Raw genomic sequence first — 18,841 nt, 5'->3', positions numbered from 1 at the left:
TATTATTATTATTATTATTATTATTACGTATTTATATGGCACCTGTCTGACTGGGTTGCCCCAGCCACTCTTGGCTTAAAGCAGAACAGTTGAGGGGTATACTCAATCTGTCTCTTGGAGCTCAACTGAAGCCACACCCACTCCCGAGGCCACACCCCTCACTTGGCACCTTCCATGAGTATTTCTCCCTGGCTGGTATTTGGTGATGAGCTCTGCTCAAGTCTCTCGCTTGCAAGGATGGAGGATCAAAAGAGCTATGTGAATTTACAACCTTTGCTCTGCTCACTTTTGTCTCTGTCTCTACCTGCCAGTAGACCCAAACGTGGGTCTCCAGTGGGTTTTGGACTACAACTCCCATCATCCCTGACCCCTGGTCCTGCTAGCTAGGGATGATGGGAGTTGTAGTCCAAAACCCACTGGAGACCCACGTTTGGGAAACCCTGCTCTACTGGCAGGTGGCCCCAAGAAGGTTGCAACAGAAGGAAAATTGGCCCCTGGGTTTTACAAAGTTCTCTCCCCGCCCCTTGCATATAGTTGGGGGGGATTTTTTGCTGAGTCAGAGAGCAACAGCGGGATGTGTTCCTGTGCACGTAGACCTATTTTTATTGATTCATAAAGTGTCACTGAATGAAGAGGGGATTTAAAGAGCTTTTTGGGGAAATGGAGGGTTTTCAAGGCCATGATGCGACCATACATAATCATCTACTTCTGCTTGGTCCAGGAAATTTAAACACAAGGTTGTCATGGCTGTTCCTAGGCATCCTTTCCTCTCGTTATTGCTCAGAGGAAAGGTGATGAAATAAATCAGGATGCTCGCAGAAATTTGTCACCCTCATTTATGGTTTTAATGACTGATGATGAAGTCTGGAGGAAGCTGAGTTTATATAGTCCTTGTGTGGTCCAGTAATGGGGATGCTGTACCCAGGGTGACCTGGGTTCAAATCTCCCTTCAGCCACAAAGGGCTCCTGCAGATAACCAATCAATTGAACATTCACCCTGATTTGCTTACACAAAACTTGTGCAGAGGTAAGATTATATCCGGACTTCATTGAGCATTTGCTCTGATTGCTTTTGCAGGGACATTATGTGGCAATGAACATGCGTCCTGAATTACTTGAGGGTGTGGGTACATTTCCTGTTAATCACTGCTTCTTCCCACACTTTTCAATGCATTGCCCCATCTCTTGCCTAACCACAAAATGTCTGTTGCTTTTTTAAAAAGTGGATTTGTGATGGCACAGAATGTCTTGATACAAACCAAAATTTCCTAGTACTGTATGTGCCTGAATCCCACAAGACACCAACAGTTTAGATGTACAGTGGTACTTCAGGTTAAGAACTTACCGTATTTTTCGCTCCATAAGACACACTTTTGTCCTCTTAAAATCTAAGGGGAAATGTATGTGCGTCTTATGGAGCTAATGTGTGGTCCCTGGGGCTTGGGGGGGGGGGACCCGGGCTTCCCCCACCGCCAGCCCCACAAGCTCTGGGAGTAGCAGGAAGGCTGCGCACAGCCTTTCCGCTGCTCCCCGACCTGCTTTTTCCCCGCTCCCTTTAAAGAGCATGTGGCTCTTGCAGGAGGGGGGAAAGGGACAGAGCGAGGCTCTCTCACTTCCCCCACCTTCCACAAAAACCCCCAAGAGCCGCGCTCCCTTTAAAGAGCTGCGCGGAGTGTGTGTGTGGCTCTTGGGGGCTTTTCCCCGAGGAGGGTGAAGGGCAGCCCGTCAGTGAAGGGCTGCCCTTCTCCCTCCTTGGGAAAAAGCCTGCCGCACACACTCCACACTCTGCTCAGTGCTCCCTTTAAATAATTTTTTTTTTTCTTGAATACCCCCCCCCAAAAGTAGGCGTGCCTTATGGTCAGGTGCGCCTTATGGAGCGAAAAATACGGTGATTCATTCCGGAGGTCCGTTCTTAACCTGAAACTGTTCTTAACCTGAGGTACCACTTTAGCTAATGGGGCCACACAATTTCTGTTCTCATCCTGAAGCAAAGTTCTTAACCTGAGGTACTATTTCTGGGATAGCGGAGTCTGTAACCTGAAGTGTCTGTAACCCGTGGTACCAATGTACGCAAAGTTTACTGCTGATTTGGGACCTGTCACTATCTTTCAGCCTGACCTACTCCACAGGGTGGTTTTGTGGATAAGCAGGGCAGATCCTGAACTCACTAGCAGAAAGGCAGAGTTAAAATATGAATATTTATTTATACAAAATTTATACAACGCTTAATTGGTTTGTTTGTTTTTTAAAAAACAAAACCAACAACTTCTAAGCAGTATACCAAAATATATAGATACATTATTTGCCATAGATCAGATCTGAAAAAACATTTGCAAGAAAGTGTCATGAGAGAGAGATTGCTGGTGGCTTGACTTATCCTTAGCTGTGATTTCTGCATTAGACTAGATGATAATTAATTATTATTTACTCAATTTCTTTGCCACCCTTCACCTGAGGATTACAGAGCAGTTTACAATATAAAAACACAAAAATACATAAGACCAAAACAATATCCCCCTGCAACTTTAAAAAGCCATAAATTGTTTAATCAGCAAAAAGGCCTGGGAGAAGAGGAATGTTTTTGCCTAGTGACTAAAAATATGTAATGAACGTGCCAGGCGAGCCTCCCTGGGGAGGGCATTCCACAAACAGGGAGCCACTGCAGAAAAGGCCCATTCCCACATTGCCACCTCCAGAGCATTTGTGGAGGAGGCAGGCAAAGAAGGGCCTCAAATGATGACTGAGGGTCCAGGTCAGTTCCTAAGTCAAGGATGTTAAGTGTTATAGCTCACATCACGCGGGTGGCACTGTGGGTTAAACCACAGAGCCTAGGACTTGCCGATCAGAAGGTCGGTGGTTCGAATCCCCGCGATGGTGTGAGCTCCCATTGCTTGGTCCCTGCTCCTGCCAACCTAGCAGTTCGAAAGCACGTCAAATGCAAGTAGATAAATAGGTACCGCTCCAGCGGGAAGGTAAATGGCGTTTCCGTGCGCTGCTCTGGTTCACCAGAAGCGGCTTAGACATGCTGGCCACATGACCCGGAAGCTGTACGCCGGCTTCCTCGGCCAATAAAGCGAGATGAGCGCCACAACCCCAGAGTCGGCCACGACTGGACCTAATGGTCAGGGTACTCAAGAGCATAGATAAAGTGTATTCTCAAAGTTTTCTAAGATCATTTCCCCCAATTACTTGTCAGGTAAAATGCATTTTTCCACACTATAATTTCAGCAGAAGACCAATGAAGATCCCCCACATCGGCATATGTTGAATGGTCTTCATGACATAGGAAAGCAATTAAATTTACATACTTATTTCAACAAACTATCTTTATGGGTGACAAGCTTTTCCAAGTCAGATAGCAGAAATCAAAGCTTTTAAAAGAAAGCCATGCTAGCCTAGGAAAAAGACGGAAATAATATATTGGATGGTGTGATCAGTTATATTTTAGCTGCTCACAAAGAAATGTTTTATCCTTGAGTTACTGCAGAGGAATGGGTTTGGAGCCTAACTTTTCATTCTCTAACTTGGAGGAAAGTTGGGCTCATGGAAGGATGTCTTCCACGAAAGAAACTCTACTTCTTGGAACAGAGGGAAATGTTGTCTGGAAAAACAGCCACGCAAACAGTTTTCTAAATAAAGGAGACATCAATCTGTGGGGATATAATTTCTGGGTGTGATTTTTTCTTTTCTTCAAAAAGATGGTGCTATTTTGTAAAAGGCAAATGTTGCTTGAATGCTCCCCAAATTCTGAAAGCTGTCTTTGCCAAAGTATCTGTCTTTCATTAGTTTTCCAACTGTCTAATTTCCTGCATCAAGCAACATTTCAACTGTCTCATTATACTCTGACAACCATGCCTCTTGATTTCAAGATCAGCGATTGTTGCTTCCACAGAGGGGCTTTTTAAATGGAGGGAATAACAGTATTACAATAATTTCCATAGTTTTAACTGGTAAAAGAAGAGTAATTGGTGATAGGAATGGAAGGATCTGTCAATTCCAGTTCTCTCAGTTTTCTTTTCATTTTTTCCAGTCTTAAATTCAGTTATCCACATTCCAGCAGCAATCTGATTTTTAAACAAAAATCCTTGTAAAAATTAATCAGCATCTTAGTACGAATTTTACCTAATAAACACATATTTATACAGTGGTACCTTAGGTTAAGTACTTAATTCATTCCGGAGGTCCGTTCTTAACCTGAAACTTGAAGCACCACTTTAGCTAATGGGGCCTGCTGCTGCTGCGCTGCTGGAGCACAATTTCTGTTCTCATCCTGAAACAAAGTTCTTAACCTGAGGTACTATTTCTGGGTTAGTGGAGTCTGTAACCTGAAGCGTATGTAACCCGTGGTACCACTGTACACAGTTTTGTAAAATATATATATACAGAGTTTCACAAGCAATTTCACCTAGTACAGTGCATTTTAGATGTTATTTCCAATAATACCTTCATTTTTATGCACCCTAGCACAGTTGTACATGTTATTTGGCTGGAGAACTACATTGCAAAATTCAGATAAGCGCAAATTTCAAAGGATGGCCATGTTTCAGTTTGTGTGTTGTTTTAGAAAGTGCAAATTTGATAGATTTGCCTTTAAATGCAAACTGAATCAAAGTTCTTCCCCACCCCTACCTAGAAGGCTGATGGACTGTCCTTCATTAAGGGTTTTCTAGGAGAGACAGTACTAGAGGATGCTCTAGATCTGGATTTCCTTCATCATTCAGTGGGCTGGAGTAGATGGCTATGCGAGGCCTCCTGTAACTCTTCATATATTTTTGCCTACTCTAGTTAAAAGGTCCACTTCGCAGGTCACTGGATGAGTGCTCTTTTAAATGAGAACTGAATTGAAATTCCATCCCACCTTCGCTTGAGAAGAGTCCTTAAAATAAAACAGAGGGAAGCCAACATGCTACCCTCCAGATACTGTGGTCTCCAATCAGCTCTAACCACCATTGGCAAAGCTAACAGCTGACAGCTGATGGCAATGTCTGATGGACCACAGATTCCCCTTCTCTGGCATACAGGATGTCAACCAAGAACAAACGCTACCTATCAAGATTTGCATCAAAAAATTAAAATAATAATAATAATAATAGTTTGGATTTGATATCCCGCTTTATCACTACCCGAAGGAGTCACAAGGCTCAATTCTCCTTTCCCTTCCTCCCACACAACAAACAGTCTGTGAGGTGAGTGGGGCTGAGAGACTTCAGAGAAGTGTGACTAGCCCAAGGTGCATGTGGAGGAGCGGGGAAGCGAACCTGGTTCACCAGATTACGAATCTACCGCTCTTAACCACTACACCATACTGGCTCTCAATGCACATTTATACCTGAGATCAAAGGCAATGACATTTCAGGCCTATAAATGCCACAAAAACTAGTTGGCTAATTGTTTATATATATATCAAAGGACATTTATTGAAAAATTGGCTTACAATCAATTTTTTCCTTTTTGGAAACTAGCTTGCTCTTCAGCTGATATTCAGCCAATCTAACTAACAGAAACCAACTGGATAAAGTTTAGTTGCTATTTCTAAGAAAACCTACTGATCTTTTTTAAACACACACACATACACACAAACTTTTTTTGCAGCTCTTTTTATATATTGGAATTATTATGTTTTGTCCCCATTCTCTTAAATCAGGGTGTTATTCAGGATTATTACCCCAGTTTACCTAGGGGCAAGGCAGAGGGATAGCAAGTTTTGGGTTCTCTGGACAATCTGGCACCAACCAAGGAAGCTGCAGTGATTATGCTTTTGGATGAGTGGCTCCATGGCTTTTTCCGGCAACACCAGCCACTATGGCATTTAAAAACCGGGAGGCCTGCAGCTTAATGTTACGTGGACTGTAGATGGCTTCTAAAGACTTCTTTCCCACATGCTCTCAATCCGTGTTTCCTCCTCAATACCAAATGAGGCTATGCAGAATGAGCTCATATCTGCCATGCAATCTGATTGCCTAAGAGATGACATCACGGCTATGTTTTGGGGGGAAAGGCTTTTTAGGGTTTCATGAAGGCCAACCTGGTCAACCTCACTAACTCCCTACCCCCCCCCCCAATATAGGCCAGCCTGGTCACTGAGGTACCGTATTTTTCACTCTATAAGACGCACCAGACCACAAGACGCACCTAGTTTTTGGAGGAGGAAAACAAGAAAAAAATATATTCTGAATCTCAGAAGCCAGAACAGCAAGAGGGATCGCTGTGCAGTGAAAGCAGCAATCCCTCTTGCTGTTCTGGCTTCTGGGATAGCTGCGCAGCCTGAATTTGCTCCATAAGACGCACACACATTTCCCCTTACTTTTTAGGAGGGAAAAAGTGAGTCTTACAGAGCAAAAAATACGGTAATTTGATGAGGCCCTCTGAACGGTATTTCTTTATAGATCTTTCATATTTATATACCGTTTTAATTCTATTAATGTTTAATTTTTTTAAATGATTGTTCTTAGCTGTTCCTATTTTATCAGTAAGCCACCTTGAGTCCCTGTCAGGGGAAAAGTGGAGTATAAATAAATATATAACAATAATAATGGAGCCTTCCATTGCTGATGTTCACCTGGCAGTGGCATGGCCCTTAGTGCTGCAGAACTCACCATGCAGAATGCTTTTCCTGCTGACAACAGATATCTGCTATAAACTTGTTGCATGCTAAAGATTAGGACTGTGCAACTGCTCTTTCCCCCCAATTTTTTAAATTAATTTTCCAAAATTTTAAACTAACAAACAAACAAACAAACAAACAAACATACATCATAACTGTACTTAATCCAATCTTAATAACATTGTTAAGAGACTTCCTCAAATTCCCTTGACTGAATTTCAATATATATCATTGTAACGGTTTTCCAAAACAAAATCTCATAAAATTTACTTAATCCTCTTAACATCTTTGTTTCTTTTCATCTTTGCTTTAAACATAATATTCTATAACTTCACATATTTAAATCCTTAGCCTATCTCATTTTTTTGCAAGTCTTTCTAATTAATTTATCTTAGCATATTGAAGTAAATAATCTTTGAAGTTCTTCCATTCTTCCTGGTGCTCCTCCTCCTTCTGGTCACGGACTCTTCCGGTCAGGTCGGCTAGCTCCAAAAAGTCCATCATCTTCATCTGCCATCCCTCCACGGTTGGTACTTCTTGTGTTAGGACTGTGCAACTGCTCTGGCTGAATCTTGAAAAGAATTGGGTCAAGTCAGGTCAACTCAAGATTCACCCAGAATAGGTTGCAGCAGGTCAGATCAGGTCCACCTGGAGAGTTGGCAAGGGCAGGGAGAGAAGGAAACCCTGATTAAACTTGCATTCAGAGAAAGAGACATTTAAAATCTTAATTAGATACTGTGGAAGGTCCCTGGTTCAGTTTGGGGCCCAGATCCAGGTTGTGTTAATGCTGGGCAATGCTATTTTTCTAGAAGAAGAAAAAAGCTGCCCAAGCACACCATAAACAACTCCCTCATTCTCTTAGAATGACAATGGCGTCCACCTGAGAGGTGACAGAACTGGGCTCTGGCGAGTTCCAGTTGAAAAAAGTCCCTGCTCCTAGGTCAGGGCAGCTCCGAATCACCAGATTTGGACCCAAAACAAATCTGGGAACTCTCCCTGTCATCTTGCACTGAAATGAATGGGGTGGAATAACAAATATATATCCTAAGAACAAACCAGTTTAAAACCAAACGTGTTTCTGCAGCTTCACCTTTAATTGGTAAATGTACTGGTGAGGTAACTTTTCATCATCATAATCTTCCTAACAGCTACATCTGCACAGTGGTGGCTTGGCTTGGCTGTCCAAATATGATTTGTTGGAAGAAACTCTCCCCACTTCCTTCCATTTAAGTCTCTTTCTATTACAAGGTTACATCTTATTTCCTCCACTGAGCAAGGCTGATCCACTGTGACTCTTGTAATGAAATAATTGTTTGGGATGATGCAACTGTCTGGACGGATAAAACTTCCAATTAATAGTTTTCTTGGGTGTTCAAAGATGATGCATGGCATTGTTTGCTCACCCACGTTTTCAGACATTTCGGCGGAATAGCACCCAAGTGCTAAAACATGCATTTGTAATTTTCTGTGTTGAAACTAGTTCAGATCTGCCTGTTCAAGAAAATACTTTTTAAAATTACTGGTGACAGGATAGTGTCTGCTTCTCTTATTATTACTTTTGTGCCAGGCTCCATTGCCCAGGCAGGTGCAATCTGTGGCCCTGTGTTGGCTAAGACTCAGTCCAAATCTTATTGTCTTCATTGGAAAGCAGGGCTGGCATGGCAACAGGGCAAGGATCCTGTTTCACAATCCACCCACCCTTGCTGATGGAATGGTCCTCCGCCAGGGTTCAGAAGAGAGCCAGTGTGGTGTAGTGGTTAAGAGTGGTAGTCTCGTAATCTGGGGAACCGGGTTCGCGTCTCCGCTCCTCCACATGCAGCTGCTGGGTGACCTTGGGCTAGTCACACTTCTCTGAAGTCTCTCAGCCTCACTCACCTCACAGAGTGTTTGTTGTGGGGGAGGAAGGGAAAAGGATATTGTTAGCCACTTTGAGACTCCTTAGGGTAGTGATAAAGCGGGATATCAAATCCAAATTCTTCTTCTTCTTCTTCTTCTTCTTCTTCTTCTTCTTCTTCTTCTTCAGAAGTGCCCAAATCAGCCAGTGCTGAGTATTGGCATGGTGCAAGTCAGGTGTCCTGGGTCTCACTGGGTGATCAGGGTGAGAGATTCAAGCTATACAAGAGCTTAGGGTATGCTATGGTCAATCCGTCCCTCAGGTTCCTTGGGGGGCCTTTACAAGCCTGCCTAAAGGAATTTCCTGGACATAGCCGGCAGTTTGAAGGCAGTGTCGGAAGCAGTTTTGCAAAAAAAAAAGTTCAAGAACTTTGCCAAAAAGAAGCTCAACCAATTGGGACTAAGGGACCAGTTAAGGTTGGGAGAGAAAAAAAAAATTCCAGCTCTGGTAGCCCAGTGAGGCTCTAACACTGAGTTGGGGTGGTTGGGATGCCACATGGATGAGGCCTCACGCCTCCCTCCTCTCACAAGATCTTGCAGAAAATGCCACCCCACAAGACAATTTAACAGGGGAGATGCAACTGCGCCTCCCCACAACTTTCTGGGCCCCACTTTGCCGGGCCAAGTTGCCCCACACCTAAGTAGCACCCAGAGTAAGGCTAATCACAGTCACTTTGGATGTGTTGAAAGAATGAAAAACATCCATCTTTTGCCACTCATTTTGCCAGTACAGTGGTAACAGTGGTACCTCGGGTTACATGCGCTTCAGGTTACATACGCTTCAGGTTACAGACTCCGCTAACCCAAAAATAGTGCTTCAGGTTAAGAACTTTGCTTCAGGATGAGAACAGAAATCGTGCTCCGGCGGCGCGGCAGCAGCAGGAGGCCCCATTAGCTAAAGTGGTGCTTCAGGTTAAGAACAGTTTCAGGTTAAGAACAGACCTCAGGAACGAATTAAGTACTTAACCCGAGGTACCACTGTACATTTATTCCTTTGTTTGTAGAGTTCTTTCCGTTTCTATGTATTCCAAGTAGGATTAGCATTGGATACAGCCCAATATTTTAAAGGGGGTGATGTTCTTATCTTCTCTCATACGTATATTTTTATACTAGAATGAAGAACAGAACAGTAATAAGTCATGTCCTTGAGTGCCTCTTAGAATATCTCCCTACAGCCACATTCCACTACTTGTCCCTATCTAGTTAAACATCCTCTTTAGTTCTGCTCTTCAGGCAGGGGTGGCATTGCTTACGTAGGCAAAATTGCACAACCCCACACAAAGGAGGCATCTGAAGACTTAGGAGAATGCCAAGCATCTTGTATATATTTACAATGTTTTTTTAAGGAAAAGAAAACTGATGGGGAAAACTTCAAAATAGCCCACTGTGGACTGAGCATGCTTACTGAATACAGTGGTACCTCGGGTTACAGGCGCTTCAGGTTACAGACTCCGCTAACCCAGAAATATTACCTCGGGTTAAGAACTTTGCTTCAGGATGAGAACAGAAATCGTGCTCCGGCGGCACAGCGGCAACGGGAGGCCCCATTAGCTAAAGTGGTGCTTCAGGTTAAGAACAGTTTCAGGTTAAGAACGGACCTCCAGAACGAATTAAGTACTTAACCTGAGGTACCACTGTAGAACAGTCATAAGGAATAAGGGAATATCATGAAGGACGCCTCGGCACAGCAGCATTTTGTTGCAGGCCGCAGTTGCAGCCAGATCATGTGCATTAATGCTTCTTGCTTTCTCTGCACATAGAAAGCAAGCATGTTAAAGCAGGGCTGGCCCAGGACATTTTGGCACCTGAGGCTACCCACAAAATGCTGTGGGGTCCCCAGGGAAGAAGGGATGAGTGAAGATCCACATCAGGAACAAGGGGTGGAATCAAATCAGCTTTACCAGATGGTTGCAGTGGGAATCAAAGGCTGCTGGGGAGAGGAAAGGGCCCCACTCTGGATCATAATGTGTGGATACAGACCCCACGAGACTCCAGAAGTCAGCCCCCCCACTTCCTCCCTTGGGATGGGATTAGACCAGCAGCATCTCCCATTCACCAAGAGGCCTTTGTAGACGTGGTATTGGTGGGGTTGCTGAGCAGGCAGTATATCCAACCTCCAAGGGATGAGAGCCAGTGTGGTGTAGTGGTTAAGAGCAGTGGACTCGTAATCTGGTGAACTGGGTTTGCTTCCCCGCTCCTCCACATGCAGCTGCTGGGTGACCTTGGGCTAGTCACACTTCTCTGAAGTCTCTCAGCCCCACTCACCTCACAGAGTGTTTGTTGTGAGGGAGGAAGGGAAAGGAGATTGTTAGCCGCTTTGAGACTCCTTAGGGTAGTGATAAAGCGGGATATCAAAATCCAAACTCAAAGCCATCGCTGCTACCACAGCGGCAGCAGGAGCACCAGGCAAAACTTTCCTTGAAGACTGCCGCTGTGGAGCCTGCTGCCTGAGGCAGCTGCTTCACCTTGCCTCACGGGTGTGCCGGCCCTGTGTCAAAGATGAGAGATGAGGCATGCCCATTCCTGTCATTAAACTTTCCTATGGGGGATGGGGAATTTAATGCGAATGTATCTAATTCATGCCTCCTGAAACTTAAATGCAACTGGGTTTTTAAAAATCTGCACCCGTCCGAATTCTTCAATGCAGTTTCTCCAACAATGAAAACCTACACAAAAATGCATTGTCAAAGTGTGATATGCACCTGCAATGAACATAATGGGCAAACGTGCATTATGTTAGGAACCATATTAGGAAAAATCTTGGTTAAAATGCAGTCAAATATCTGTGGTGACCTCTTTTTTTTTAATGCAAACTGATGCAGAAAGAGTCAAAATGACCTTGGCCAGAAAAATGAGGAGTAAAATGCAACAGAAATATCTGATCATCACAGCATGTTCTGACACTGAGCAAAACATCTTCCCTTTTCTTTTTAATTTTTTTTTTAAATTACCCAGTCTAAGGCATTGTGAAAACAGCCATGATGGTACCATTGCTCAATGATGAGCCCTTCTCCGGTTGCTAATCAGAGGATGTTGTAGCAGACGATGAGTCAGAGCAGAGGGAAGTTGTGAACTGCTATATAAATCGGGGAGATCCCGCTAATAATACAAACAAACAAAGGGAAACCATTTACTCTACAGGCAAGGAAGACACTACCATGGCTGTAAGGATGAAGAATCTCCTTGTTCTTCCATTCCTGCTGCTCATCAGTATATCTTCCACTTTTGCTGCTTTACTGGGTCAAGGCAATGAGGATGAAAACACCAGGCTTGTTAAGGTAAATATTCGCTTCAAAGTTTCATGGAGCAAAAGCACACTTTTCTATGCTATTGCTTCTTGTTGGCATGCCAGGACTAATTAAAAAAAGAGGGCTCTTTGGCGCTTCTATTTTATTGAGAGCCAGTGTGGTGTAGTGGTTAAGAGCGATAGACTCGTAATCTGGTGAACCAGGTTTACGTCTCTGCTCCTCCACATGCAGCTGCTGGGTGACCTTGGGCTAGTCACACTTCTTTGAAGTCTCTCAGCCCCACTCACCTCACAGAGTGTTTGTTGTGCGGGAGGAAGGGAAAGGAGAATGTTAGCCGCTTTGAGACTCCTTTCGGTAGTGATAAAGTGGGATATCAAATCCAAACTCTTCTTATGTTCGAATCTAGCCCTTCTTCTAAGGCTTTCAGGACAATATGCACATGGTTTCCTCTCTGTGCATGGAATCATAGAGCTGGAAGGGGATCTTGACAGTCATCTAGACCACCCGCTGCTCAATCTGGAGTGCCAGATGCAAACAACAGCATCCCTGACAGATTGCCACCTTACATTCCTCCAGTGATGGGGGCATTTTACCCTTACATCCAAACCGCCCCTAATGCTTATGATAGACATCAGGGATTTGGGGGGCTTGTCATTGGTTGTCACCAGCAGAAGGACCACTGGCAGTGATTCGTCACCTACTTGGGTGGGTCTGCAGCACCCACAATAGTAGAGTGCACACACACATACACACACACTACACAGCATCTGACACTCCCATCATCGACATACTACTTGGAAAAGTCAGGTATTGGTTGATTCTGAGAGTCATACCTATTTAGCTGGCTTGGATTTTCACTGTGCATTTAAAAAATAAATATCTGGGCTTAAAAGGTAGGACAATGTGCCTGTGATATCAGGAAATATTCTGTTTTCTGCATAAAAGGCCAAGATTGTGTGCCACTCCCATTCCTCATCTAGAACCTGACTGAATTGGCTGCTGAATATTACTTCCACTCTGTTTATCTCACATTTTTATCTCACATTGGAAACACAAAGGGTCTAAAAGCATCTCTCTCCATCCCTCCCTCCTTTTCTCTGTTTCCCCCTGGCAGTCCTATTTAAGTAAATTCTACAGCCCTGAAGGTGAGGCCGTGGCCACAATCAATATGGATGACGATGTCGCTGTAACAGAAAAGCTCAAGAAAATGCAGAAATTTCATGGGCTACGAGTGACCGGGAAGATTGATGCCGAAACAATAGCAATGATGAAAAGGGACAGGTGTGGCGTCCCTGATGTGGAGCAGTTCACCCTCAACCCAGGGGAGCCCAAATGGGAAAGGAAGAACATCACATACAGGTAAAGGTTTGTGAGTTTCCCTTAGGAGTGGGTGGCTTCGATAAGGAAATGATCTAGTCCTCAGTGTACTTGCTCAGAAGTAAACCCTATTAATAAACTTAGGACTTTCTGCCTACTGTTCTATGCAGAGTTCAGCATGCCTAAGGTTATAGATTTCACTGGGCTCAGCAAGTCCTGATTTTTCATAGAACCATTGCAGCACATGTATTAGGATGATAGCCTATGGCCATGGTTGTGAGAGCTGTGCAGCGAGGCTTACACACACACACCCCGCAACAACAGCGTGAATGCATGAAAGTACACACTCACTCGCACTACCACTGCCATTGAGAGTGGGGTGTGTGTGTTAGGTATGTGCATGTACCCTCCCTCACACAGCAAATCAGGGAGATTTGGACTCTGCTGCCTGCAAATTTCATCCACTTGTGTGAAAAGCGGGGGAAGGTTACAGCCATTCTTAGATGCATCATTGCAGTCAGTGGGGACAAAACTCCTTCAGATTAACAGATCAAGTTGGGTTCCAAATAATGAGTCAAATCTAAATGACACAGAGTGGATTTGAAAAAAGATTGGGATGCTTCCAAAGGCTACAGGTATAGATACAAGGTGACTCTTGTGTTCACTGCATATCCCTAGTATATGCAATTAGCAGACTCAGGTGACAAATCTTTTCTTTTTTCTTTAAAGTGTGCACATTAGGTGCAAAGACATACCTGTCTTGGGGCCAAAGTAGAAAGGCGTGTCTTTGCACTTAGTGTGTGTGTGTGTGTGTGTGTGTGTGTGTGTGTGTGTGTGTGTAACCAGACTCCACTCGCTTGACTCATCCACTGGGCTGCTGTTTGCATTTGCTTTGCTTTCTTTTGATGTACGAGTCAAATGGAAAGACATATTCAAATGTGTCTCTACACTAGCCTTCCCCAATCTGATGCCCTCCAGATGTGGCTGGACTCCACTTCCCATCAGTACCAGACAGCATGATCAGGGGTGATGGGAGTTGTAATCCGAAACCACTGGATGGCACCTGGTTGGGGATTGTGGTCTGTCTGTCCAACATACCATTTCATTCTATGCTCTGGTTGCCTAAGCAGTGCTTCCCAAACTTTGGTCTCCAGCTGTTTTTGGACTACAACTCCCATCATCCCTAGCTAGCAGCTGGAGACCCACATTTGGTAAACACTGGCCTAAAGGAATGACCTTGCGCCTTTTTTTGTTTGTTTGTTTTTGAAAGGATTGTAAGCTATACTCCAGATATGCACGAATTCTATGTGGAGAAGGCAATCGAGGCAGCATTTAAAGTTTGGAGCAAGGCAGCACCCTTGGAATTCAAAAGAGTCACGGATAAAGTGGCAGATATAGAGCTCTCTTTTCAACGTGGAGGTAACCCTAGAACAAAGTCACTATATGTCCAATTTAATAATAACAATAACAACAACAATAATAACAATAACAATGATAACAATAACAATAATAATAATGTATTGTTTTATATTCAGACCACTATGATAATTCTCCTTTCGATGGGCCTGGTGGGACACTGGCACATGCCTTTCAGCCAGGGAGCAACATTGGAGGAGATGTCCATTTTGATGAGGATGAAACCTGGACCGCAGGGGGCCCACAAGGTACCATTTTACAACACTTCCTTTCTCAGCACTGAACTGTATAAAAAGACAACGCAGCACATAGGTGACGCAAGAATATAAGCAGCTGGTTTATGCTAGGTCCCCGAAGGCAGGCAAAGGTGATTGGCGGAACAGATGATATCCTTCCAGAGCACGGTGTGTCCTCATTCTGAACTCTTCACTACACAAAGCATTTCTTCTTTCTTTTTTTTAAATTCTTTTTATTATATTTCACACACATAAGACATACAATCACAAAACCCCACCCCAAGTCAATCGTTACCACCAAAAGAGAATAAACAAAGGAATTACAAACAGAATAAACAATTTCCGTTTCAGTCATTTGTCTCCATCTTTGTTTCTCTATTTTTTTTAACAGTTTTTCATCTTTTTATCCCCCTACTGACCTCCATCCCTCCTGCTTTCAGGTTTCTTAATATCTATAATTTATCTCTCTTGCAGCTTATGTTTGTAAATGGTTTACTCATCACGAGATTTAAATCAAACCGGCTGTAGTTTTTAAACTTCTGTGGTTTCCTTCTATATATATCATAAATTTATTCCAATCTTTCATAAACTTTGTATTCTTTTGGTTTCTGATTTTTTGTGTCATTTTTGCTAGGCTAACAAATTCGAATAATTTGGTTTGCCAATCTCCAATTGACGGGGTATTTTGATTTTTCCAATTCTGGGCAATTAACAGTCTGGCGGCGGCCATGGCGTACTGGAATAGTACTTTATCCTCTTTTTTGATTTCGTCCCCGACTATTCCTAGTAGGAATGCTTCCGGTCTTTTAGGGAATGTATATTTTAATATCTTTTTCAATTCATTATAAATGAGTTCCCAATATTTCTTCATTTCGTCACAAGTCCACCACATGTGGAAGAAATTACCTTCTTTGGTCTTACACTTCCAGCAGTTCTTATTCCCTGTTTTATACATTTTCCCCAACTTTGCTGGCGTGATGTACCACCTGTACATCATCTTTTCTAAATTCTCCCTGAGTGTTACACATGCGGTGAACTTCATTCCACTAGTCCATAGTTTAAACCATTTATCGTACTCTATGTTGTACCCCAGGTCCATTGCCCATCTTGTCATTACCCCTTTAATTTCCTCATCTTTGGTGTCCCATTCCAGTAATATGTCATACATTTTGGATAATAATTTATTTTTGCCCTCAATTATCTCTATCTGAAACCTAGATTTCTTCTCATTCATTCCTAGTTTCTTATCGGCTGTCCATATCGCATTTATTTGATGGAATTGTAACCAGCCGGATAATTTGTGTTTCAGTTCTTCGAACGTTTTCATTTTCCATCCACTTTCCGATCTTGTCAATAAGTCCTCGTATGTTAGCCTTTCTCCCTCCATATTGATCTTTTTTATTGTTAATATTTCCAATGGGGATAGCCACCAAGGTGTTTTCCCTTCTAAAAGTTTTTTATTTCTCTCCCAAACTTCCAAAAGAGGCCCCCTAATAATATGGTTTGAGAATCCTTTATGTATTCTTTCTTTATTTTGCCATAAATAAGAGTGCCAACCGAACCGATTGTCGAACCCTTCCAGGTCCAACAAATCAGTATTTTTTAAGATGATCCAGTCCCTAATCCAGCAAAGACTGGCAGCTTCATAATAAAGTTTTAGGTTGGGTACTGAAAAACCTCCCCTCTCTTTCCTGTCTGTGAGAATTTTAAAGTTAATTCTAGGTCTTTTGCCCTGCCATATAAATTTTGAGATGGTTCTTTGCCACTCCTTAAATAATTTAGTACCTCTAATTACAGGAATATTTTGAAATAAAAATAACATTCTCGGGAGTAGGTTCATTTTTATCGCTGCCATTCTTCCCCTCCACGAAAGCTTCACTCTATTCCACGTTTCTAGGTCTTTCTTGATTTCCTTCCATGTTACGAGATAATTGTCTTGGATCAGATTTATATTTTTTGCGGTTAGCCAAATTCCCAAATATCTTTTTTTTTTTTTTGCAACCCTAATTCCATATTCTATTTCCAGTTTTTCGTTTTCTTCTTTTCTTATGTTCTTAGTCAACATTTTTGTCTTTATTTTATTTAGTTTAAAGCCAGATACCTCACCAAATTTCTCTAGCATTTCCAACGCTGTCCCAACACTTCTTTGCGGGTTTTCTAAGGAGAGCATTAGGTCGTCCGCATATGCTTTTAATTTAAATTCTTTTGTTCCTATTTTGATCCCTCGGATCTCTGGTGTTGCTCTTATTTTATTTAGAATTACCTCTAAGGCCATGATAAATAAGAGTGGTGACAGGGGACATCTCTATGAATGAGAGCGTGACCATTGAGGAGATTCGGGGAGGCTCTAGCCCAGCCCTTTCCCTCCTATGTCGCTTACCTATCCGCAGCAGTGAGAGTCCCATTGAAAGCAATGCAAACGGGACTTGGCCGCACCAATTCACATCCCAATAGGACTTGAGGCTAAATTACACACAATGTTAAATGCATTCGTGAATGTAATGTGTGCAGGACTTGGCTTTCTCTTCTGCCTAAAAACAACCCACCAGGAGGATATCAGGATTAGCGCTAGGACATGCTGGAAATTAAAGTTCCCCACTTGCCCCATCCCACCCCCGGCATTCTGATGAATATTTCCTCCCTGTTAACTGCCCTACAATCGAATTTTCCTTTGGACCAAACACAATATTTTTGATTTGATTTATTAAATGCATCTACCGCCCTTCCTCCGAAGATCATAGGGCAGTTCGCAGCAGGAGATTCCCTCTTCTGCCAAATAGCAGGGGGGTGGGGTGATTTTCAACAGGACTGTGGAGCAGGGAAAGGGTCAAAAAGCATCTCTATGCATTGTGGTCCCAATCCTGAGCAGTGCCCACCTCACTAGGGAAGCCAGACATGTTAAATGTAGCTTGACCTGTCCTTCCTTCCTTCCTTCCTTCCTTCCTTCCTTCCTTTATTTTTCTCCAAGGATCTCAAGGTGCTTTACGTGAATCTCCCCCTCCTCATTTAATGCCCAAAGTGACCCTGGGTTGGGGTGACTGGCCTAAGGACTCCAACTCCCATCAGCCTATCAGTGAGCTTCCTGACCAAGTGGGCATTTGAACCCTGGTCTCCCAGGTCCTGGTCCAACACCAGCCCAGAAGTTTCCCAACCTTGGGTCTCCAGCTGTTTTGGACTACAACTCCCATCATCCCTAGCTAGCAGGACCAGTGGTCAGAGATGATGGGAATTGTAGTCTGGAAAAAGCTGGAGACCCCAGGGTTGGGAAACACCGCTCTAGCCACTAGACCACGGTGGCTGGGTCACATTCTGCAACCCTGATAAGCAGAGCCTGCGCTCATCCTCTGAGCAGCAGCCCCTAGTGAAAGCAGCTCGTTTTATTTCCATGCCTGGAGTCTATATTCTGACCCTTTTTCTCCCACTTCCCCCCCTAATGGAACTATGACCTCCTTTTCAGGCCACAACTTGTTCATTGTCGCTGCCCATGAGATCGGACATGCACTGGGTCTGTCTCACTCCACCGACCAGGGGGCACTGATGTACCCCTCCTACACATACTCGGACCCCCGCACATTTCAGCTCAACCAGGACGATATTGATGGCATCCAAACCCTCTATGGTAAGGCTAAGAGAAATCACCATAAAGTTGAAACGCATGTGTTCTTAAACGAAGGAATTGGTTTTGCCTGCCCGTACCTTAAGATGGGAGTGGGGAACATTTGCCACTCCAAGAACGACATTTCCTTCTTGGCAACCTTTTTTGGGGGGGCAGCATGGCACTGGTGGCTAGAGGTGAAAGAATGTAAATTTTCACTTGGTGAAGTAGAATTGGTCCTCTCTATCTTCTCATCTTGGCAAGCATGAGTCCCTGTTGCTCAAGGAGGATGTGACGCAATCTCAGAGGAGGTTCTGGTCTAGGGAGAGAGGAGGTGGCTTGGAAGGGGTGTAGCTTGTGGGGGGGGAGTCCCAAGAGTGGGCTGGAAGGCTGTGTTTGGCCTTCAGGACTGAGGTTCCCCATCCCTGTCTTCTGGTCTTCTGGAGAGGCACTGCTGCTCTCCTTTGTGAAAGTGTGACATAATTCTCTCTGCAAAAGAGGGAAGAATAATAGAATCATAAAATTGTAGAGT

At 43.6% G+C, this 18,841-nt stretch overlaps 1 protein-coding gene across 1 annotated transcript in view; it reads left to right on the top strand.

Annotated features, from left to right (window-relative positions):
• Nucleotides 1-18,841, top strand: part of LOC114595663 (uncharacterized) — a 49,610-nt gene that overhangs the window by 23,531 nt on the left and 7,238 nt on the right. Inside the window, exons 11-15 of the mRNA XM_077926801.1 lie at nucleotides 11,525-11,775; nucleotides 12,860-13,104; nucleotides 14,333-14,481; nucleotides 14,598-14,726; nucleotides 18,172-18,333. Coding sequence (XP_077782927.1) covers nucleotides 11,525-11,775; nucleotides 12,860-13,104; nucleotides 14,333-14,481; nucleotides 14,598-14,726; nucleotides 18,172-18,333 — 936 coding nt within the window. The remainder of the gene's footprint in view (nucleotides 1-11,524; nucleotides 11,776-12,859; nucleotides 13,105-14,332; nucleotides 14,482-14,597; nucleotides 14,727-18,171; nucleotides 18,334-18,841) is intronic.

The sequence above is a fragment of the Podarcis muralis genome, chromosome 4, assembly GCF_964188315.1.
Source record: "Podarcis muralis chromosome 4, rPodMur119.hap1.1, whole genome shotgun sequence".
Classification (NCBI taxonomy): Eukaryota; Metazoa; Chordata; class Lepidosauria; order Squamata; family Lacertidae; genus Podarcis; species Podarcis muralis.
The sequence above is the reverse complement of the archived record's forward strand: the minus strand, read 5'-3'. Positions and strand labels throughout refer to the sequence as shown.